This window comes from Polyergus mexicanus, unplaced genomic scaffold (genome assembly GCF_030449975.1).
Source record: "Polyergus mexicanus isolate NDT 795.1 unplaced genomic scaffold, iyPolMexi1.0 SCAF_13, whole genome shotgun sequence".
NCBI classification, from domain to species: domain Eukaryota; kingdom Metazoa; phylum Arthropoda; class Insecta; order Hymenoptera; family Formicidae; genus Polyergus; species Polyergus mexicanus.
Genome location: NW_027223333.1, coordinates 5,321,658 through 5,346,312, shown reverse-complemented (window position 1 = coordinate 5,346,312; position 24,655 = coordinate 5,321,658). Strand labels below are relative to the sequence as shown.

General features: G+C 32.3%; 2 protein-coding genes across 4 annotated transcripts in view; one reads left to right on the top strand and one right to left on the bottom strand.

Moving 5' to 3' along the window:
• Positions 1-19,630, bottom strand: part of Mwh (multiple wing hairs) — a 57,095-nt gene extending 37,465 nt beyond the window's left edge. Inside the window, exon 1 of one of the 3 annotated variants that reach the window (XM_070306617.1) lies at positions 19,386-19,630. In XM_070306617.1, the coding sequence (XP_070162718.1) occupies positions 19,386-19,588 (203 nt within the window). In that variant the 5' untranslated portion in view covers positions 19,589-19,630. Of the gene's footprint in view, positions 1-14,582; positions 14,812-19,385 lie in introns of those variants that run through there. The other 2 variants (XM_070306618.1, XM_070306619.1) reach the window with 2 other exon arrangements.
• The window catches only part of Sce (E3 ubiquitin-protein ligase Sce), a 50,536-nt gene that overhangs the window by 15,860 nt on the left and 10,021 nt on the right, over positions 1-24,655 (top strand). Inside the window, exon 2 of the mRNA XM_070306625.1 lies at positions 14,611-14,846. The gene's annotated coding sequence lies outside the window, so the exon portion shown is untranslated. The remainder of the gene's footprint in view (positions 1-14,610; positions 14,847-24,655) is intronic.

Genomic DNA, 24,655 nt, shown 5'->3' with positions numbered 1-24,655 from the left:
ACCAGTACCAGTTCCTGAACAAAATTGATTCATAAATAAAAATATGCATTTTTATTGACATTAAGCTTCTTTTAAGCCACATCTTGGAAAATACGAATTTATAAAATAAAGCTGAATATCTAGATTTTTTTTAATGAGAAAATTTTGGAAAACATTTTGCACACGAAATATGTATTTTCTAAAAAAAACTTTGTCTGTTCAAATATCTTTTCAATAAAAAAAAAATATATATGTATATATTTCGCTTTATTTTATAAATTTGTATTTTTTTAATATGTGGATTAATATCAATAAAAATGCATATTTTTAGAAAACGAATTGGTCTGTTTACCTCAGGCTAAAATTATCGTCTTAAATATATATGTGCGTCGAAATAAATCTTTGAAATTGTTTACGATCGAATTAATTGTACATTAGAAAAATTTAAAATAATGCGTGTTTTTTATGCTTTATTATTATTTTTTTCATAGCAAAAATTCATATACCCACGTATATACAATACGAGAAAATTATTTTCCGTACGCATATATGATAACAATTATGATATATTATCTGATATTAAATAACCACATATGAACTACTTGTCATGGAATTTCTAATAATCTCATATTCTAGTCCGGAATAGTGAACTGCCTAGAGTCATTTAGAATATAGCAAATCGTGTGCGCGCGCGCGCGCGCGCGGTAAATGTGATCCAGAAATAGCTACTTCGGTCACGTATTATCGTATATTGTAATCACGATATCGTGCAATCTCTATATTATTGATGTTTAATTTTGAGATGTCGCCAGTAGATAAATTAAAGGAGTGTTTATATATGTACGACTCAACTGGCAATTCATTGTTCGATTGTTATCACAACGTTTCGACCATCTGGTTTTGGTCCTTATCAAGTGAACTGCATTAGTTAAAGTTGAAAGAGAAAAAAGTCGCTATGTCATAATGACACACTGTGTCAACCTCTCTGTTTAAAATACCGAGAAAGACATATTATTATTCTTCTTATTATTATATATCTATATTATTATTATTATTAGATAATCATATGGAAATAAGTTTTCGATATTTCCGCGAAATCACGCTGCATTCCTTTCTAAAACAAGAAACGTCTCTTTCCATACAGCACCGAAAGATTGCAAAAACGTTGCATAGATCTTACATTGAAACATCGTAATATTGCATAGAAGATGCGAAATGTTTCTGCAATATTACTGCAAGCCTGCGGCAACATTGAAATGTCCGCCCTCAGAAATATTTCAATGTAAGACTACGGTAATGTTACGGTTTCAATGTATTTGTAATATTTAAATACATTGCTACAAATATGCAAAACGCTTCAAATTTAATACATAAACTTTGAGAACATATAAAAACATCCAAAAGAGATAAGAAAAAAGATTGTGAATTTACGCAATTACAACGAGTTTTTTCTCGTCTCTCGTGGATGTCTTTATATATTCTCCAAGTTTATCTATTAAATTTGAAGCATTTTGCATATTAAAAAATTATTGTCAAATTTTTGCTTTTATATAAAAATGGGAACTATTAAACAATTTTCTGTTATCTAATTTAACATCGCTATTTTATAAATTATTTACAAGTTTAAGACATTGATAATGATTAAATAATTTAATTCATAAAAATTAAAATTTTATTTATATAAATATTAAACTCCATATCTTAAGTAGACAATAAACGGATAATTTTAACTTTTTTCGGATAATTATTTGTCCGATTTCTAAACACTCAATTTAATATCTGAATTTCCTGTGTTGGGATTGTATCAGACAAATTAATTTAATAAAAATAGTTATTATACCTTTAATATTACTAACCGCTTTTTGCAAGCTTTATATAACCATCGTGATTAAAACTTAAATACAGGATAGATAACGCAACGCGCACCGCATAGTGGTAAACGAACGAAGTAGCGATTATCAAAAACTGTCTTTTGTAATGTTTTTGAAATGTTGCTGTAACATTCTCATAAAATATTACAATTCCATATTCCAATAATGTCTCAACAATATTTCATTGCAACTTGCAAGATTGTAACATTGCTGCAATGTAATTGCAATGTTCTGTGCTGTATGGGTTGTGATTCTTCCCAAAATTAAGATTCCTCTATTAAAATTATCTAATATCTAATGCACTATCGCATTATTTCAAATATAAACGTATCCATTATATATATACTATGATATTTCGATCGTATCGATTATATTGCTTCTAACTGAATATATCTAGCACATTGAAGCATTTTATTCGTCATGCATCGTAAAATATATTAAATAAGGTCCGATGACCTCGATCTAGGAAGAGGAAGATTCAGGATGCGTGGCAACCAGGATCTCGAGAACGGGAAAGCCACTGGACTATATATGTTGATTACAGAGTTCGGTCCTTGCCGATGAATCGCTGTCGTAGTTTTGCGATTATAGGAAAAGAAAGAACAAAAAAAAGAAAAAAATACGCGACGAGAGAGAGAGAGAGGGGGGGGGGGAGGGAGAGGAGAGGAGAAAGAGGGAAAAAAGGATATTGGAGCTGCTGGCCAGAACGATAATAAATGCGAGATCAGATCTGGTTGCTTGTTTTATTGGTGTGAACTCGCTCGAGCGAGCAACGCGATCCAGATTTATTTAAATATCATACTATAAATGCCCAGAGACGGGACGGCCAGTTATAAACATCTACGGGGTAAAACTCGTCCAGGATAACCCGTCATCGATCACCCCGATAAGGGTTCTAACCCGTTCTTGACGTCGCTTATAGCATATCGTTAATAACTTTGTAAATATAGTGACACTAGACTATTATATTACATCGTAAACTTATAACGTCTAAAGACAGTCTTATCGAGAATAATCACGCTATATCATTTCGGATCGATCGTCGATCGATCACAAGGATATTTCGAGTCATCGAGAGACGCGTAAAAGACAGAGATATATAAAATAACGAAGGTAATTTAATTAAATATTCTTCGTATTTTTACAACATTTTTACAAAACGCTTTAACATCTCACAAAATCATAAATCATAAGAGGAAATTTAGCATGTTTCGAATAAACGTGATACTCTCACCGATCGTAAAAATGACTGACGCTTTCTTGAAATCGGAGTCGAATTCGAGAACAGTTCGATGGGAAAGAGGATTCGTATGATGATACACAACGCCATACTCGCAGGAAATTCAAGTCATTAATGCTCGATCAAGAGACAGCCAAGAGTAACGCCCATCGCCATTGGTCGAGATGTGCGTAGCATCGAGTCATTACGATATGCGTGTATACTTTCTACTTTTAAAGACCAAAAAGACGCGTATAGTTTTTGTCGTTTGGGATGTTTCTCTCGTAGAAACTCGATCAACGAGATTGAGATCCGTGCGTGAAATTGAATCCTTATTCCACGCGCAATCTCCTGGGGAAAAAAAAAAAAAAAAAGAGAGCATACCTAATTTAGAAAATCTAACACGTGCGCGTGTAGAGAGGCTAACATTGCGTGAAATATGCCGATTCCGGATCCCGTTTCGTTTTGTCTGCTATACTTGTCAACCGAATGTCCATTGTGAAATCGCGTGCGCGCGCGTATACGTATGCCGTTATGAATCTCTAGTTATAAAACGGGTCCTCTCCGTCTGGCGAGATATCCATCCTTCTCTCTCCTTTCCTTCGCTCTTTTTCTCGTTCTCTCGCAAGTCAAGTGTATAACTGTATCTTTTCCACGGGCATATATACGCGAGCGTTCGTTGAGTGTGCAAGTGGCAAGCGAGACGTAGAGTGATAAAGAAAAAGAAAGGAAAAGGGGAGATCTCTATTTGATTAAAAAAAAATAAAATAAAATAAAATTAATGAATAAGCGAAGAAGAGACGAATTCTAAGTATGATGCTCAATGATTTATCGTACTGGAGAAATCTATAATTTATAGCCTCACGACGTGAACTACAATTTCTCTGGACCGTTAGACGCTTCGATGCACTTCGTTTAGCGAGATGACATTTAATTCAGCGTACAATGTCGAGGTCGCACTGCTATTCCGTATGATTTTGGATGAGAGAGAGAGATATTAATCGATAATAATGTTATCTTTTTATACACATTATCCATTACATACATGGGAGAGTTGCCTGCGTATTCATTGATATAATATTTACGTGGAGGAAAATAATCGAGGTAATTATGGAAAGAGAATTGTTTTGAACGGCGGTTAATTGCGAAATTTACATCGAGGATATGTAACGACCACGTGCGGTAGCAACATTATTCATCCAGCGGTATAACGGGACGTAATAATTAACACGGATAGGAAATTATTGGCTAAACACACCGGTAATAAAATCGCCGTTGATGCTCCCTGAATGAGAGAATACACGTGTGAGAGAGAATATACATTTGCAGAGGTAAGGGCAATAGAATCACGCCGGGGATTGTGTTTTCTCGTATAAGAAAAACGCTTTCTAGAACCTGCGAAATTATTTCAGTTACACGGTACTTGCGATAAATCATAAACGAACGTTATCTCGAGTCTAATTAGACAAAGATTGCGTTATAAAATTACAAATGCGATGCGCAATATTAAATATATATTACGTATATATAGGATGTCCCGAAACTACTACATATCCTTTTAATAACTGATTTTCTGGCTAATCTGAAAATATTTTTTCTTCAGCGAAAGTATCTAGGCATCAATAATTTTCGAATTATAAATGATTAAGAAAAGGGTTTTTTGCAAACTAAACTTTTGTACAGTTAAAAAATTAACAAAACTACATTCTTTAGTTAGTTTCAAAAGTTTACTTTAATAGAATTTTAATTTTATGTACACACACATATATATATATATATATATATATATATATATATATATATATTTAATATATAAAACCGTAATATAATGCAATCGAGTTTACTTTATATATGTATATAAGTTCGATTGTATTATTACAATGGTAGGCTTCTTGGATCTCATAAATCTTTTTATTGTGCAATTTATGCAGTCTACGTGAGAATCTCGATTCTCAAGACAAAAGACGAGGTGACGCGACGTTTTTGCGAACGAGCTTCCGGCTCTCGTTCTTCTTTTCTCTGCCAAATAACTGTCCGATATTGAGAGATGTGAATCTTTAATAATAGAATTGTACTTAATTAACGAAAAATGCGCTTACGCTTAGTTGAAAACTCGTTAAATCGACTTGCCACAAGTAAAAAAAAAGAACGTCTATCTACACGAGCGCTATCTACGTCGAGCGCTATCGATCGTCCACTTGTTTGTTGAAGAAATCACACACACACACGCTCTCTCGTGAGAATTCGCTTGCGTGTCGAAGGAAACGATTTTCGCGTTACAAAGCATCGCTTCCGCCGCATCTCAGTCGCCGTATCCGGATATACTACTACACTTTTGTTCGTCGCTGAGAAACAAAGAGGCGGAGGCGAGAGAGTCCGCCGTGCACACTTTGTCTACGCATTGCGAACCGGGTTTTAAGCACTCCGTTGCTTTCACGGTGGAATTCCAAGTAGCGCCAAAGAGGCGCCGTGGAATGCGAGAGGATGAAAGTTGTATGCATCGAGCGAAGATTTAGGGAATACCGAGTAGATTTCTGACCGTAACTACCGTATTCTCCTGTAGTACCACAACACGTGTCTACGTGTCTACAGCCACGTGACGCGTTTTGACATCCATCGCACCCATCGGATGACAACGCATAGGGATCCACAGACGTGATCCGCATGATTTATAGATATTCTCGGGTAAAATATCGCGGTGTTCTGTATCGCTGTTGATCGAGACTGATTCGAATTCTCCTATTTTCTTCAAATTTTTTTTTATTCTTCTCAGACGATGAGATAAAATAAAATATTATTTTATAGAGACACGCATTACTGATGTATCGAATAATGAAAAATTGCTCGTATAATTTTATGCGAGCATAACTCTTTACTTTTGCGCTGTAATTGTGTAATTGTAATAATCTTTATTTAACTTCAGCTTAACGCCAAGAAGTGGACTTGGTTTACACAATACCTATAACTCACATACCTTTCTCATTCTCTCATACATACTCTTATAACTACCTTATATTCCTATTTTTTCTTATAACCTTCTCCTTCTCCTTCCAAATTTTCCTTAATAACCTTCCTTTCGCATCATCTAACACATCGTTCCACAATTCTTCCTCTACTTCATTCTCATCCTTACCTATTTCTATAAACCAACTTTTAGTTACATCACAATCTTTAAAATAATGACTTATACAATCTTCGCCTATAACGCAAAATACACAGGCATACGCTTCCTCCCCTAACCAATATTTATTTCTATCCTCCATTCTTTCCGCACCTTAACCTTAATAAAGCCCTTACGCTGTCGCCTAAATTTCCTATATCCACATTTCCTTCCCTTAAATACATTGGCCCTTCCAACCTTATTTCCAAATCCTTGTATTTCTTATTATATCTAGCTTCCCTAATTTTATTATCCTCTAATTGTCTCTGCACTTCCCTGTCCCTATTTCTCAACTCCTCTCTAATATCAATTCCTTCCTCTCTTAAAATTTCTAATGCTTCGATACCCTACCCATTTCTATTATAATATTTTTCTCTCTTCCTACTATACATATCCCCCCCTCTATTTACTTCTTTTTCCATCCAACACTTTTTTACCCATCTACTTTCTTCCATACCTCTTATCTTTTCCTCATATCTCCAAGACCTTATACCCCACTCTATCCTTAATTTGTTTAAATCTAATTCTCTCGACATTAAATACCTTGGCGTACAGAATTCTAACCCGAATAACCATCTTACGTAATCTAACATCACTCTTAATTGTGTAATTGTATTACGGTAACAATATACAAAATCTGTGCGAAATGATAATCCGATTATTTTATCTATTGCATTCTTGTTCTAGTCTATTCGTTTATTCTCCCACAATCGGATCTAAAAATATACATAAATACACATACCTGCGGGAATTAACGTATAAGATAATCCTCATGTCTCGTTAAACGAAAAAAAAAAAATGTCGCATCGTATTAGCGTTAACTTGGATGGTGAATGCGATATCGCAAATTTATACGATGTGCCGGTTACAAGCTGATATGAATCCAGATTACAGTATATTAGTTACGTGAGAAATCATTTTCTAACGTTAATGCTATACGGCTATCGAGAAATCCCATGACATATATGCGTAAGTTACGATATACATAATACCATTATACGATGCAATTTCAAAGTGGAAATCTTGCGAATAAAACTTTGCCTTGAATAATTCAGTTCTTCCTTGAGGAAAATATTTATATTAATAATATGACAACGTATTGCAGAAAAAAAAAATTCCGCATACAAAACATGCCGTATTTTAGAATTCTAATTTTATCGCAGCACAGATTTTCTTTTTTTTTTTGTTGGAAACTAGTTCATGAACCGATAAGAGAATAGATTTCCGTCCAATTGAGAAAATAGAAAAAGTTATATATGAGAAAATTAGCGCTCGATATATGTATATTTCCAGAGATAAATATTTATATTGTTTAAAACTGATACAATTTATCTATCGACATTTAGCAATGTTTCATGCTAATAATACATAAAATATTCGACGGGATGCTACTCGTGACCGTAACAATATTGAACAATGAATAGATTAGCTGTAGTAAAGCGTCGAGACACGCGTGAACGAATTATTATCTCTTTATCGAGGCGCCATCGTTCACGGCTCGCGTTAATGGGCCATTCGTAGACCGTTTGCACGCGCCCACTGTAAGAAAATCCTCTCCTTCCCTGTTGCTCCAAGAAAATTGCGCCCGTGTGATTCTATGTATCAGTTGAAATTCTATCGAGAATATGGCAAAAAAAAAAAGAAAACATTTAATATGAATATTGAATGTGAACTCTCTTGATTGACGGAAGATACTATCTAAAATAATAGTCAGTCTGAGATGCAACGATAAAGAACAAACAATCAGTGTTGATGCAAATTTCAATATTTTTTACTTGACTAAGGAAATGAAATGTATCCTATATTTATTTATTTATTCTATTTATTTGTAATACATTTTTTTTTTTTTTTTAAATAGTATTTCTTGAGATTTGTACTATAGTTCCGAGCATTTCGCAGAAATTAATACGTATATTTAAAGCTTTTTTAATGCAGCTTTTATTTTTCCATCAAGAACAGTTAAAATAATTTGCATTTATGATATTAAATAAACATAAATATATTTTTTATTTGTCAGAATGAAATATTGTTTAAAACTAATATTTCTCGATATTTTTCAATATTTCAATATGTCTTTAACCTAATATAAATAATTAAATCATTATCGTCAATATGCTCTAATAGTATAGCTTTTCATGATCTTATCCCTATGAGAATTTTCAATTGAGAATTCATAAATTTCATTAATTATTAATAAATTATTAATTGTTAATTCTTACATTTTAATTCAATACCACCAAGAAATATTTTTGTATATAAACTATGTAAGATTCTTTTTTAGATTGGACTGTAATTTCGTTGAAACAGGCACTTCTGATATTCATTATCATCAATCTGTCCTTATTAATATGTATTATAAAACTGCATATTTTGTAGATATATACAGATATCGGCTACATATCTTGTAATGCAATTGCATATAAGTTAATAATAAAAATAAAAATTAAATCATTTATCGTTGCGACGCAGCAACAATAAGTCAATTGCCTGGCTTTAAGAAATGTGAGAATAGGGATCGTCCTCCGAAATGAACAGGCATAATATGCGATACTATCGCGCTCATCGTCGTCATTATCTCCGGTTAATTGCGAACATCCAATTACGCGGTGGATCTCTGCATTTTTCTCGAATGCGGAACGCTCGTGCGTTTCTTTTCGATTCCGTTCACTGTTACCATTTCGTTTCAGCTCGATTCATCTCGCGCATCCTGCTCGCGATAAGGACGATTATTAAGCTTTCCATCGTCGCGATTTTTCCATGGAGTTCATGCGGTATCGAGCAAAATCCCACCGCCGCCCGATCGTAGATCATTCTAACTATAAGGAAGCACAGGACTCGCGTTGATGGCGATTTATGAACGATGCTGATCCAATTACTCACAGAAACACATAAATCAAATGTTGAAATTAATTTGCTGATAAATAAGAAAGCTGTGAGGCTGCAGATGATGTTGAATGACTTTTCGAAGCGTTATTATCAATTTGGCTGATACAGTACAAGAATAATATTCTCGTTGTTTATATAATTGCTATAAATTTTGTACGCATCGTGATATTTCGAAAATATCGGTCAAAAATCTTGTATCATACTGTGAATTTTTAAGATATACCTGAACAATATTTTTTAAACATATTTTATTTTCTTATTTTTTATAACATTTTAACATTCGAATTTTTTGCTAATTTCAAATTCTTTGTTCTTCAAATATTCCGATGATTTTAAATTTTAGACAATTTATTTATGAAATCGTTTTTATATCAATGTGAATCTGACGTGAATCTAATTTTATAAAAATTAAAAATTAATAATATATTTGTTTACCTAATAAATTTGTTTCTTGCGTATCTAATAAAATTCGAAATATGACAGTATACTCTCTGGACAATGTACTCTAGTAACTTAGCTATACTCTCTTATGATCTGTAGAAACTTTATAATTAGGAGCTGAACTGTCAATTCACACAATTTGAGCAAATTTCATCAAGAGACCATTTTTCGTACCAAATGTGCGCAAAGTCTTTCGACATTCATGTTACTAAACTGCATTTGAAGTTTAGACCGATCGACCTATTTTTTCATATTAAAAGCGACAACTTTCTTGTCAACTTTCGCAAGGGAGAGACGCAGAAGTAGAGAAATTTGCATGCACACGAAGATCATTCTATGAAATTGTCGCAGGCATGACACAGAGTACCGCTATGCTCCGCATGCGGGATTTAGGATTTTAATCCGTCACGCTCTGTATAGGAAATTGCGCGACAATTTTTAATCTTCGTCTTCGTAATCATTATTGCATATCGCTACGTTAACGACCGATCCACGAGGCGTATTTTTTTTTTTAAATTTATTTATAATAGAGAGTTACATCTCTATTGAATGTCAACTATTTCACATTAATTATTTCAATGCTAAATTAAATGTAAAAATCTCAATTATATTAGGGCTTTTCAGAAATTCACAGTTGGAGTAATAATATTATTTTGATTATATACACACAGCTGAAACTTTGCATTATTATATTATATATTTCTTTTTAAATTTTACTTCTAAACTTGAAAAAAAAAATTGTATGTATCATGGTGTAATTGGAATATAGGATCAACGAGATTCAAGGGAACTGGTTTTTAGTTCAAGTCTAATTGGCTAATTTTCCATCTCTATTTGTCTCGTGACAATGTATTATTATAAATGAAGTGTCGAAAGCGAGCAACGAATAAATAATTACAAGTCGCACTATTTAATCCATATGAAACAATCGCTTTTACGCTGACGGTGAGCACAAGCATTGTCTTACCTGTCTCATTATGAGTGACAAGTGACAGGTTAGTGAATTACAATCACGTAAATAGATTATACTTTGTAATTGCTACGTATCATCGTATAGTATTTGTGTATGTTGCAACATTAAAGCGATCTTTGAAACAGAGAAAGGAAGCTGATTAACATCTCTACGAACAATAAATTAATGGAATAATCAAACATGTTATTTGCGTATAATTCGGTTTAGCCGAATTAATGTCGATTAGGTGCAATTAAGTCTAATTATGTACTTTCTCGTTCATAATTTATTTATAATTGTAATTACATATTTATTTATAATAGTATTTAAAAGAGTAATTAGACGATAATACTATAAATATTGTGTATAAATTATATTCTAAAATTTTATTGCTAGCATTGTGTCTCTACATCGCAATTAATAAACATATTATTAATTCATTTCGATATATATTTTGCGATTACATGCATATGTACATATATATATTTTTTTATTTTTCAATGACGCACGAGAAAAACTCTTCGTAAACGGGGAAATTGCCTTATGTGTATGTTTAGAACAGAATATTTATTGTTCCTAGGGCATAGAGTTCAATCTCATACCGATTTAATTTTTAATCGATCGTTATATCTGACAAATACGCGCGTACGATTAGCATCCGCGTGCGCTCCGATTATGGCGGGCACCGTTTATTGTTTATTAGTATCAAATGGGATTAAATTGCTCGGAACATCGTATATACGATGTTTATATCGAGTTACATATTGCATTTAAAGAGTCGTCTTTGAAAAGAGGGGGGGGTCTCATCTATACGTGGCATTCGGAGCACCGGATTATATCAATTAATTCGAGCAAAATGTGATTACATCCACTAATAAACTTGTTTCTGTACTGTATCGATGAGCTAGGATAGGCCTATCGGTAAACCGGTATATGGTACATATGAGAAAAGCACGTGAAATTATTCAAGAAAATTGCAATGAAAATATTGTTATTATTATTATTATTATTTTGATTCTGAAATTAAATTTATATTAGACACAACCATAACTAAAAATTAAGATTGTTTTTGAAAATATTTTTGTTTCTCCTACGATTTTTAAATGAGCTTATCGTTTGCGATGAAAAAAACAAGCTTGATGTGAAAGAACTTGTTTACGAATTAATTCTCCATTTTAGACGAAAAAGACACAAGGGGATACTATTCGCATATAAAATATCTACGAAAAGATATTAACAAATATCCAAATATTATTTGCATAATTATATATTATTCGCAGGCACACGCTTTGACAATATACGCATACAATGTATGTAGATGTATACCAGGCTTGAAAAATAAACGCAACATCACAAAAGGAACGTTACAAGAACAAGAATTACGTAGGTTGACGTTAATGTCCTTCGAGTCATGACTCGATTAGTCTAATATGGAAGCGACCATGGCATCAATTAATATCCTTTTCAAATCTTTTACCTTTGTCCTACATCTTTGTTCTATCCAACTAGTTTTTTTTTTATCGAAACAAGTATTTTTTATTTATCTTATAATAGAAAATATTCCCATGTATAAAATTATACACATGTAATGTAAATCTTCAAAACGCCTTGATTTATAAAAAAATATTATATCCTATGTAATGACATATGGATTTAATATTTATTTCTAAGAATGCTTGCTCAAATGTTGATGGCGTGTTTTATAGCTTGTATGGATATTTTTGTACACAAAAGCAAGGTCGATAGCGTGATATTACAAGAAATCAAGTTGTGTTGACACATCAATGATAAGATTACTTCGGAGAAGAATACTATCTTTTTGAGTCTATATAAACTCAGCATATATTTATCGTTAAATACAGCTGTTTGATTTTCATTTCATTGAGCACGATCATCATTTTAAAAATAAATGCGTACAGTCGAAAGATTAAATGTGATTTATTTCTAAACACACGATTATTAATTTCACGTAATGCGTTTTATTATGGTACATACTCCGCATACTTATCGAAAATGTAGATCGACGAAACGGTAATAATCTTGATTCATTGTCTTTTCTCGAGTTCTGAAAACGCAAAATATTTCTCGTCTGTGAGTTCACGAGCGCGAGAACAATGATGTCTCGCACCTGTCATCGTATTTACGTTTATCCAGAGCAGAAACGACCACGATAATCGCGGCACGCAATCGCATACGATGAGAAAATGCACCGGATGATTTCATATTAAAGAGCCTGAGTATTTCTATAATTGCGATAATTGGCACGAAAGTAACGACCAGCGGTTTTTACACTCGCGCTCGCGAACACGATTTCATTTCATTCATCGCCATCTTCTCTTATATTTTACTACACTGCTGTATGATCTATATATATATATATATATATAGCACTGAAGCTTGCAACAACATTGCTGCAATATTGTAATATTGCATATTGCAGTTAATTGTTGCAGAAATATTGCAAAGACATTATTTTACAATATAACTTTAGCAATGTTACAGCAACATTCCGAAAATATTACAAAAAAAGTATTCAATAATCGCTAGTTCATTCGTTTACTACTATGCGGCGCATGTTGCGCTATCTATTCCGCATTTAATTTTTAATCATGATGATTATATAAAGTTTACAAAGAGCGGCTAGTAAGATTAAAAAGATATAATAACTATTTTTGTTAATTTAAGTCGTATGATATGACCCTCAGGGGCTAATACAGGGGCTCAGACATTGGACTAAGAATTCTTTTAATAGTTTCCATTCTTATATAAAATCAAAAATTTGATAATAATTTTCTAATATGCAAGATACTTTAGATTTTAATAAATAAATTTTGAGATTATATAAACACAAGAGAGATGTGAAAAAACTCGTTGTATGCGTAAATTCACCACAATCTTTTTGCATTCGGATATCTGAATATTTCGGATACAAAGAAATTGTGAATTCACGCAATTGCAAATTGAGTTTTTTCTTATTTCTCTTAGATATTCTCTGTCACTGAAGGAAGTCGAATGCGTACTGAAAAATTTACATTTTATAATTTCGTTATTATTATAATACAGAAAAACTATATACACGCTAGATCCTGACTCTTATAGGCCTAATTTCTTATTATTTTTTTCATATGTTAAGGATATTATATCGATAAATATACATAAAGCATTATTGCATATATATTATATTGCTATGTTGCTGCAATATTATATTGCAATATTTCTGTAGGCGGACATTTTACTGTTGCTACAATATCATAACAACGTTGCAGCAACATTTCGCAATGTTTCTGCAATATTGCAATCTTGCAGAAAAATGTTGCTGCAATGTTATTGCAATCTTGCGGTGCTGTATGAGTATATATATATATATATATATATATATATATATATATATATATATATATGTATGTATATATATATATATGTATATGGAAATTAAATTACTCGTCTCGTTAGACGCGCGTCCACGCGCATACACACACAAAAAAAGGTACGCGCCATTTCTTCGCCCCGTAATCGTCGAGGAAGTTCAAATGAGATCGTGGTTTCTCGCGCGCAAAAAATTTAAATAAAATTGACAGTGTGCGTGCACGGAGTAGCGTGCTGATTACCGAGCGTTACCAATTAGATTCTCGTATTCTTGATGAAAGGCGGTAGCGATAAATTAAACGATCCTAGTATCTAGCTTCATTGATATGATCATTAAAATAATTAATATCAAATCTTCTATTCAATATGTCTTCTCGCTCTCTCTCTCTCTCTCTCTCTCTCTCTCTCTCTCTCTCTCTCTCTCTCTCTCTCTCTCTCTCTCTCTCTCTCTCTCTCTCTTCATCTATCATTATCGATTTTGCTCTAATGTATGCGTACGTATGTGTATGATACCGTATTAATCGTGAATTATCGTAAAGCAGGATTAAAGGAAGAATTACAGAATCTTGATTATGATCACATGTCAAGCGAATATTTTCCGAAAAATTTTTTTTTTTTTTTTGGAAGAGGTAGGATTTTGTGAATAATTTTTCACCTTGTTCACAATTGATTGATATAAATAAAAGTCACAGCATGCGATTACGTTACCTTAATTGAACGATGTTTCTGATTTCAGACGCATGGGAAAACGCACGGAAGGCTGTCGATTTTAATCACGGTCCAACGTCTTAATCGCGCGACCTGTCGAAATGATCGACATGGTGCGATTACAAAAGGGTCCACCGTCACACACGTAAGTTTATACTTGACTCCGTTCCGCGGTACGGCCGGAGGCTTACTGACATCGGCGCGGGACGACCGGCGCGGCGAAGCGCTGAGCAGCGTAATGAGGCGCCTTCACCTGCTCGTAACGTAAGTAGAGTTTATCTGAACTTATCCCCCCGCGAGGTACGTCACACACGCGCTACGGAAGGGACAGACGTGTACACACGCACCACACTACGATACGTGGTCGATAATCAGCCGTTTTCTTGCCTGTAGGTATATGTGGAACGAAAACGGGCATTGGTTTGTAACAAACCAATCGCATGATCGCAAATAAATCGAGACTTGTATAATTCTCGTAAGATTCACGAATCTAAGATGATTTTATTATTGATAATACATGGTGGCTGAAACTAACATTTTATTTTTTAATCTATTTCTTAGTGTTATAATTGGTATGCAATATTTTGGTAGTGCATTTGCATTTATGTGATGATCAACATCAACTAAATGTTTGTCAACGCCCATACAGCACAGAACATTGCCATTATATTGCAGCAATGTTACAATCTTGCAAGTTGCAATGAAATATTGTTCAGACATTATTGGAATATGGAATTGTAATATTTTATGAGAATGTTACAGCAACATTTCAAAAACATTACAAAAGACAGTTTTTGATAATCGCTACTTCATTCGTTTACCACCATGCGGCGCGCGTTGCGTTATCTATCCCGTATTTAAGTTTTAATCACGATGGTTATATAAAGCTTGCAAAAAGCGGTTAGTAATATTAAAGGTATAATAACTATTTTTATTAGATTAATTTGTCTGATACAATCCCAACACAGGAAATTCAGATATTGAATTGAGTGTTTAGAAATCGGACAAATAATTATCCGAAAAAAGTTAAAATTATCCGTTTATTGTCTACTTAAGATATGGAGTTTGATATTTATATAAATAAAATTTTAATTTTTATGAATTAAATTATTTAATCATTATCAATGTCTTAAACTTGTAAATAATTTATAAAATAGCGATGTTAATTAGATAACAGAAAATTGTTTAATAGTTCCCATTTTTATATAAAAGCAAAAATTTGACAATAATTTTTTAATATGCAAAATGCTTCAAATTTAATAGATAAACTTGGAGAATATATAAAGACATCCACGAGAGACGAGAAAAAACTCGTTGTAATTGCGTAAATTCACAATCTTTTTTCTTATCTCTCTTGGATATTTTTATATGTTCTCAAAGTTTATGTATTAAATTTGAAACGTTTTGCATATTTGTAGCAATGTATTTAAATATTACAAATACATTGCACCGTAACATTACCGTAGTCTTACATTGAAATATTTCTGAGGGCACATTTCAACGTTGCCGCAGGCTTGTAGTAACATTGCAGAAATATTTCGCAACTTCTATGCAATATTACAATGTTTCAATGTAAGATCTATGCAACGTTTTTCCAATCTTTCAGTGCTGTATGGGCGCACTCTCAATATAATCAATATTTAATCAATATTAATTATCAATACATTGCGCTTACCTAATCAAATGCAAATAATGTATCATCACATGAGACTCAAAATAATTAATTGTTGAATTGATTATATTGAATATTATTAATTTATAATCAAATTCCGTATCAAAAATGCTAATTATATTTATATTGAATTAAGGGTTATATGTTGAATAAAATAAGAAGTAATTAAAAGATAAATTGATTTGATTGTAACAATATATTACAATGGTTATATTTTTAATAAGAAATTTTACAAGCACTGCTTCCAATTCCGTTTTTCAACTGTATATAGGTATAATACTTTTTTTTTTTTTTTTTTTTTATCAGATCAAATCAGGTGAAAAACCAAATCTTTAGAGGCCGAGTTTTTATTAAAAAAATTTAGGCTTTTTATAAAAATACACTGAATTCACAGATTGAATACAATATTATATATATATATTTATGCTATAACGAAGATGATAATATTTATCAAACTCTCTTGAATATTAAATTAAAGTAAAAAATTATAATATAAATATTAGTCTCATTTAAAAATTTATTGCACACAGTTGCAAACACGGTATTATTTCATTAGATGTATCATGTATTTTCATGTATTATTGACTAGAAACTAGAATTATTGATCTGGGTGAAACGCTTGGCACAAGATAAAACGGTTTCTACGGATAGTTTCCTATCGGATACAAACGCGACGAAAATTAGTACCTAGTCAATTTTCATAGAGTAATATAAAATTTATCCAATACGATTTACTTTACTGGCGTCGAGAAAATGTGTAGCTTTATAATTTATGAAGATTTTTACAGGTACATTTCATATGTTGCCTTTTCAAAATAATTATAATTTTGTGAACATAATCGATGGTTTTAAAAATAAATACTAATAAAAATATAAACAGATATTGCATCTTAATAGATATGATATTGAGTTGTTTGGAATGTTTATAGCATTTTTCTCGTATAAATCAAAGACTGTATTTATGCCTTGAATGTGTGTTTATTCAGTATAATGTGAGCATCTTTTTTTCAATTTAACCATTTTTTGGGTAATTTCACAATGGATTAGTTTCAAATTAATATTTTTATTTCGCCATCTTTATCCAGCAAATCACTTATAAATGATTGATTCTGCAACGTCATCTCCAAACAGCTGATACACTTTTCCCAGTTTGCACAGCATTTTTTTTCTTTCCGGAAATAGAATAATATCAAATAACGAAAGAAGCACTTTACTTATTTTCATTTTAAACAATTAAAGAATGTTATTAAAATTCAACAAATGCAAACAATTTTTGTTGTAAAATATCTATCAAAATATCACTTTACAAAATATACTATTAGATATACATATAATAGTCAAGTGAAAATAATACCACTTATTTTAACATTCTACAAAATTTTCGAATAATTCAATATATAAATAAATATCAGAAAGATATAAGTATAATAGATATTGTATAAATTAAAAAATAAATATTTATTTTTTATTTTTGTACGTATAAACACATACTTCTATTATGCATTTAGTTAATTATGAAATAATTTTATTTTAGAATATGCTATACGCTCTACTACTTTAATTATATATTGCAATTGATTAAATATAATTTTTCTTAATATTGGAAATAATTATATAAAAAAATTTTATATTAAATATAAATTTTCATTCAGTTGGCACAATTTTTCGATATCATTATTTTTCTAGGAAATTAAAACAACTACTTTGTATAACAGGTTTTTAGTTAAAATATTTTTATTTAGATACAATAGTAATAAAAGAAATCAATTTTATAGCATAAATTTTTATTCATTTGGCGCAATTTTTTGATATCATTATTTTTCTAGGAAATTTAAACAACTATTTTATACAACAGTATTTTTGGTTAAAATGTTTTTATTTAAATATAAAATTAAATATATTAGAGATGGTTATATTAAAGACGGCTGGTCCTACAGAAATAAAATTGAATTATTGATAGAATAATAAAACATTTTATAATAAAATAGTGATTGAATAAATTAAAATACTTATATATAATTAAAAAGATTCGTATAATTATTTTTTTAATCAGCCAAAATGGTATATTATATCAGCGTTTTTTAATTATCTCCGGAATCACTAATACCCGTATTCATAGTCCTTCCTTATTTTAAGGACGGAGGAAGCCTCCATGAAGGATTCTTTGAATCTGCAAGGCCACCTTGTTTCATAGATGGACCTCGAGTCTCCCTTTCAGAAGGAAGAAATATTTTAGGGATTTTTAGTGACCGACTGGAGGCAGCACCGTTTCATGCTGCCTGCAACTAATTTCATATAATACATATGAAAACTTTTTCGTATCTTCAAAAAATTCCACGGGATTTTCCCAATCGCGAATGTATCTTTTCGGAATCCGCCACAGAATCCGATTCTCTGGATTTTCGTCTTCAAATCCATCGTCAGAAGCGTTTAAAAATTCATTGTCCATTATCCCTTTTTCCTTTATACACTTTCAGTTTGAGAGCGCGACAACAAATAACCACAAAACCACAAATGTAACGAAACTAACTTTTGGAGGTTATATTTGGTTATATTCTGCGTATCGTCTGCTAAAAAGGTCGCATCCACTCCTCAAAAAAATTCGTGACTTTCCTTGAGATAAGGGAGCCAATAAGATTCCTTGTTCGGTCAAGGAAATTTATGAAACATGGAACGAGGAACAAGGAATCCTTATTCCTCAAGGACGGACTATGAATACGGGTATAACTCACCTGACATCTTAGAAAATTCATTCATGGGTGGCCGCGTCTTTAATAATAATCTCGTCGATGTGTGAAAATAGTAACTGAGAAGGTAAAACGTGTGTTATCCTTTGAAAAGGTATGGAAGATCAGTACATTTTCGATGATAACATAGTGAGCGGATAAATTAAAATACTCATATTGTTATCTTCGGTAAAAAGGATCGGTAGCGTCTTCTTTAGTTATCTTCAGGCTCACCTGATAGTTAGCCTACTTGATAGTCGTGAAAATTTAACATGATTGCGTTTTTTAATAATAATCTCGTTATTGCAATCGTACATTTTACTATTAGGATCCGTAGGACAGGTATGTCCTTTATTTATATATTTTATATATTATTTACTGACAGTGTGTATATGTGCATCTTACCTGTCGAACGTCAGGCTGTTCTGCTGGTAATCGCAAACGTTGCAGGTGCTGCATTTTGACGAGAGATCCGTTTCTCTGTCGATCTCGTCGCATCGATCTTGATCCTTTCGATGATCTACGACGATGCTCCATGTTCGGTTGATAAGGTAGAAGAGATAGAGCGGTTTGCTTCGTCGACAGGATTGCGATCTTGCGTTTCCCATTGTCTTAGTTTATACAGCACATATACACAACGTTAAAGTAAATTTTTAAGGAAAAAATTTTCTATAGTTTTCTACACACTTTTTTATATGCACGATAAATTTTTTAACTTATATCTCATCCGTTTGCCGCACAAGTTTCTCTATAACACAGGGAACTTCTTAATTTCGTTTTCTAACTTTTTTCATTGTTTAATGCAGATAAGAATTTCTACGACGATATATATAGTTCTTTCGGTGAAAACTTTTTTTCCGCAAGAATTACATGCGATCGCATGATCGAGCATGAAAACCGTGGGATTATTCTTGCGTGCCATGACCCTGGTCTTCGGTTAGAGTCGTAAGTAATAGCTTACATCCTCCTCCAAATGTAGAAATTCTGAAGGAAGATCTTTACGATTTGCCAAGTTTATCACATTTGTCTATCATTCTCAATTTAGTTTCATATCTCGCTTTATATTTTCGTACTTTCTCACTCTTATCTAAATTTTAGAATATTATTTATTATTATTTTTTACGTGAATATTTATTTAGATCTCATTTTCAAATTTTAACATATTTCTTTTTCTTTCACGCTAATAGCTGGCTGATTTCATTTCCTGTTCCCATTGTTTACTCGTTATGAACGACCATTGCGTTAAATATTAAACCATAAATGCGTGTTGTTCATACGTATCGTTGCAGATGCGTTACTAACATTGCCTATACGATTATGTAAACCATAAATGCGTGTATTTACATTTGCAATTACGACTCGTAAGTAACATTTACAGAATGGACGCACGCTGCACTCGCTCGAATGGCGAAGGGAATTAAAATACGTTTTTATGACGTGATTTTTATTAAGATCTCTCGGAAAATGTCCATAAATTATACTCACGACATTTGACACGTGTGAAAATGTTTTGTCTTTCGTTCTAATAAAAGTCTACTTATAAGGCATTTCGGGCGATCGTTTCAATTACCACTCCCCCCCCCTTTTTTTTTTTACTTTGATGATTCTATGTTCAACGTATCTTTTCAGCATGCCGTAAATAGTTTCTATAGTTTTTGATGAATATTTTAATTTCGAAAAAAAAAAAAATCCCAAGATTTTAATACTCGATTTTTCCAAAGGTTTTTTACTCACAAAAGTTTGAAACAATATTATTAAAACTGTTCTGATATAGAGAGCAATTTATATATTTTTGTTTCAAACTTTTAGATAGGGGATAGGAGTTAGAATAAAATAACATGATATCATTTTGGTACTTTTCCTCCAATACCGGTGAATCGAATTCGGGATTATGAAGAAAACATGCTACTAGATTTTAAATCGTTGTTGAAATCTGAACGATCTACTAACACATAAAAATGATCCAATCGACGGTAATTTTTATGGAAATGTTATTATACACTTTTTTGTTTACACTTATTTTATATATATTTTTGATATATTTTTAATTACACAATATTACCCGAGTAACAGCAAGTATGTACATACACATTATAATATATATAATTATTTTTATAATGTACTTTGTATATATTTTGTATATTTTATATTGTTCTCTACGTGGTTAAGAAACATGTTTTATATCGTGGTTAAAGAAAATCTATATAATCCATGTTTATAATTTGATTGCATATGATAAATATATTGTAAGCTACAACGATAAATTAATATACAAGCTTGTTTGTTTAAAATGAATAATATTATTTTGATATTTTTATGTCATATAATTAGTATATTAATGCGTTTGATTAATATCTTGACATTACAATATCCTAGTCTTTGTGAAATATTTTAATAATTACACAGAGATTTTTTTTTACTCACATCAACGTGTAGGACACGTTATAGACACGTGCAACAATAACTACACTAAAATGTATAGCAGTACTCTTGCCTAAGAAAATTCGAACGAAGAACAATTTCAAGTACGTACAAAAATAATTTAATCATTTTTCTTTTCTCTCTCTCTCTCTCCTCGGCAATCAGTAAAAATCATATATCCCATTTGTGCCATCAATTTCATCACCGGCCGGCATGGCATGCGGCGTCTCGCCACAAACAAAGCGAGTTCCTCTACATCGGAGCGATTAGCATTTGCTAAAAATCGCACTTATGTTACCACCGGCCCCGCACTTCTCTCTCTCTCTCTCTCTCTCTCTCTCTCTCTCTCTCTCTCTCTGTCGTTCCACTGGGTTTCGCGTAAACATTCAACACTGTACATTTTACGGCTACCGTGAAAATTATCGGTTAAAAATCGACACACCCCGGTCGCGCAAGATCCCCTTCCCCATTCGATAATATATACCTCCCTTATATAGGAGATGCGAGTCTCCTATATATAGGTGCGCCGAGAGATTCGATTAAAAACGCGTGTATGAGAGGACGCGAGAGCGCATTCACCGAGCGGCTTTCAAGAGCCGACTGCCAACCCGCGAATGCCCCGAGGTGCACGTGTGCACATCGCCTCTCACGGTTGCCTCTCCAACGAGAGCCAACCTCGTCTTCATTCTCGGCCGATGCGGTACGGCGCGGTGCACCATGACGTCCATGACTCCGTCCATGGTGATCGGCCCGACGAGAGAGAAGGACTTATACTCGCGGTGTTCCAGACTGTGGGTCAAATCGCGACCTACGGCGCGCCGATGCACGATGTGAGTCCTCGGCTTCCCGAGCACTCGGAAAACAGAAGATCCGGTGGGAGGAGAGGGGGAGGGGGGAATTGTCTCACTGGGTCAGGTATGATCGCCTTGTTTAAACGCTCCCGATTTGGAGAATCATCACCGCTCCCGGTCTTGCTACCTCACCCATTACGCGGATTGACCCATACAGCACTAAAGCTTGCAACAACATTGCTGCAATATTGCAATATTGCATATTGTAGTTTAATATTGCAGAAATATTATAAAGACATTATTTTACAATATAACTTTAGTAATGTTACAGCAGCATTTCAAAAATATTCCAAAGAAAGTATTCGATAATCGCTAGTTCATTCGTTTACCGCTATGCGGCGCATATTGCGCTATCTATTCCGCATTTAATTTTTAGTCACGATGATTATATAAAGTTTACAAAGAGCGACTAATAAGATTAAAGATATAATAATTATTTTATACACACTAAATCCTGATTCTTATATGCCTAATTTCTTATTATTTTTTTCATATGTTAAAGATAATATGTCGATAAATATACATAAAGCATTATTGCATATACAATATATTATATTGCTATGTTGCTGCAATATTATATTGCAATATTTCTGTAGGCGGACATTTTACTGTTGCTGCAATATCATAACAACGTTGCAGCAACATTTCGTAATGTTTCTGCAATGTTGCAATCTTGCAGAAAAATGTTGCTGCAATGTTGTTGCAATCTTGCGGTGCTGTATGGGGAGGTTTCAATTTTATTGTCAATAAGATAGAGACACGCTACGTTTTTGCATTTGTATTTAATTAATCACTTTGCTATATGGCAATTTCTTATTATACTTTTAAATCAGTAAATTTTGCCTTTTGACAATGTTTTTGAGAGTGATATATTTTTCTCTCTCTCTCTTTCCGATTAACTTCCATGTAGCATTTAAAAATCAATCGAGTGATGTCATCTTGGAATAGTTCTCTCTGTGATTTAAATGATAATATTTTATTTTATTTATTCTTCACGAATATATTTTTCATTTTATTTCTTCTTGATGAACACAATTTCGGACACGGTGTGTTTTATCTTTGTACACTCTTCTATATTGCAGCTTGTAAGTAAATCTCTAATTGATAGAATAATTTATAGAATTATTGTGTTTGCCCACTATCGTTTAATTTATTACTGACAACAATGAAGATACAGAGCACAAATCGAATACGTAAAAATCTTTTCTCTTGCAAACATACTTCAATGACGGTTTTTAAATCCGAGTACCTCATCTCACGTAATAAGAAACGCAATCGTGAACTACATCAACTCTTTTCTTGGTCGCAAAAACGGGTAATTTGTCCCGGCGACGGTTAATTGGCGTAATTTAAATTTATATATAATGACACCGCGGTTTGACAAGAGATCGAAGGGTGCGATTTCGATGAGATTAAGAACTAACAAGCCGACGTTGGGCGTAACGTGACACGCAACGTATCATAATTCGTTGTTATGTGGAACGGAAATAAACGGTTCTCTCGCAGCAACGAACATTTTAATAGATTCGAAATACTTAGAGTATTATAGGTTTTTACACATAAATATATAATGATAATAGAAATACAATTTAATATTTTATTCGAAATTTAAAACACGATGCTTGTAAGAAATCTTTTAACAAAATTAATAGTATTTAAATATAAAATATATAGCTAAAAATTGTAATAACTTTTAGACGACGAAAGAGAATTCTTGAAAATCTCGTTATTTTTCAACAAGGTGACGTAGGTTTGGTCATGCTGGCATATATGTTTTAAGCCCTTTAAACGATCTATAATTCACGAGAAAAATAAAGATAAAATTACATTTTTCTTTCTTAATATATGTGTATTTGAATATGTATTTTTTATACAATGTATGTATGTGTATTTCAAATGTGTTTTCTGTATTTTATACGACACAAAGTTATAAATAGACTTTTATCTCGAATTTTATTGCGGATTATAAATCTAACGTTATCTTTTACGTTACATGTTTACTGATCTGTGCAAACATTAATAAAAAAAAAAAAATGATATTGAATATGTGTCAGCTGTCGGAAAGTTCTTCGCGTAAATTTTGTTATGAATATAATTGAACTTGCGATTTTTTATAATAATAAATGAAAAAGAAAAATATTTTTATTTTCCTATTAGATATTAAAATTTCGTTTCATTGCACGCGCGAGTTATAAATTTAATTTAATATACAGGCTAAAAAGCTTCTTATTTCTATTATAAGCATGACAACAAGTGGTCTGATTTAAGCAAATAATCCGCTTGACTTATCGTAGGTTTTATGCGAGCCAATCTTGAGACAATCGAGACAAAATCGAAATTGTCAAATTTATCTATAAAATATCAAGTTGACATTCAGAAAATATAGTATTTTTCGTAAAATAT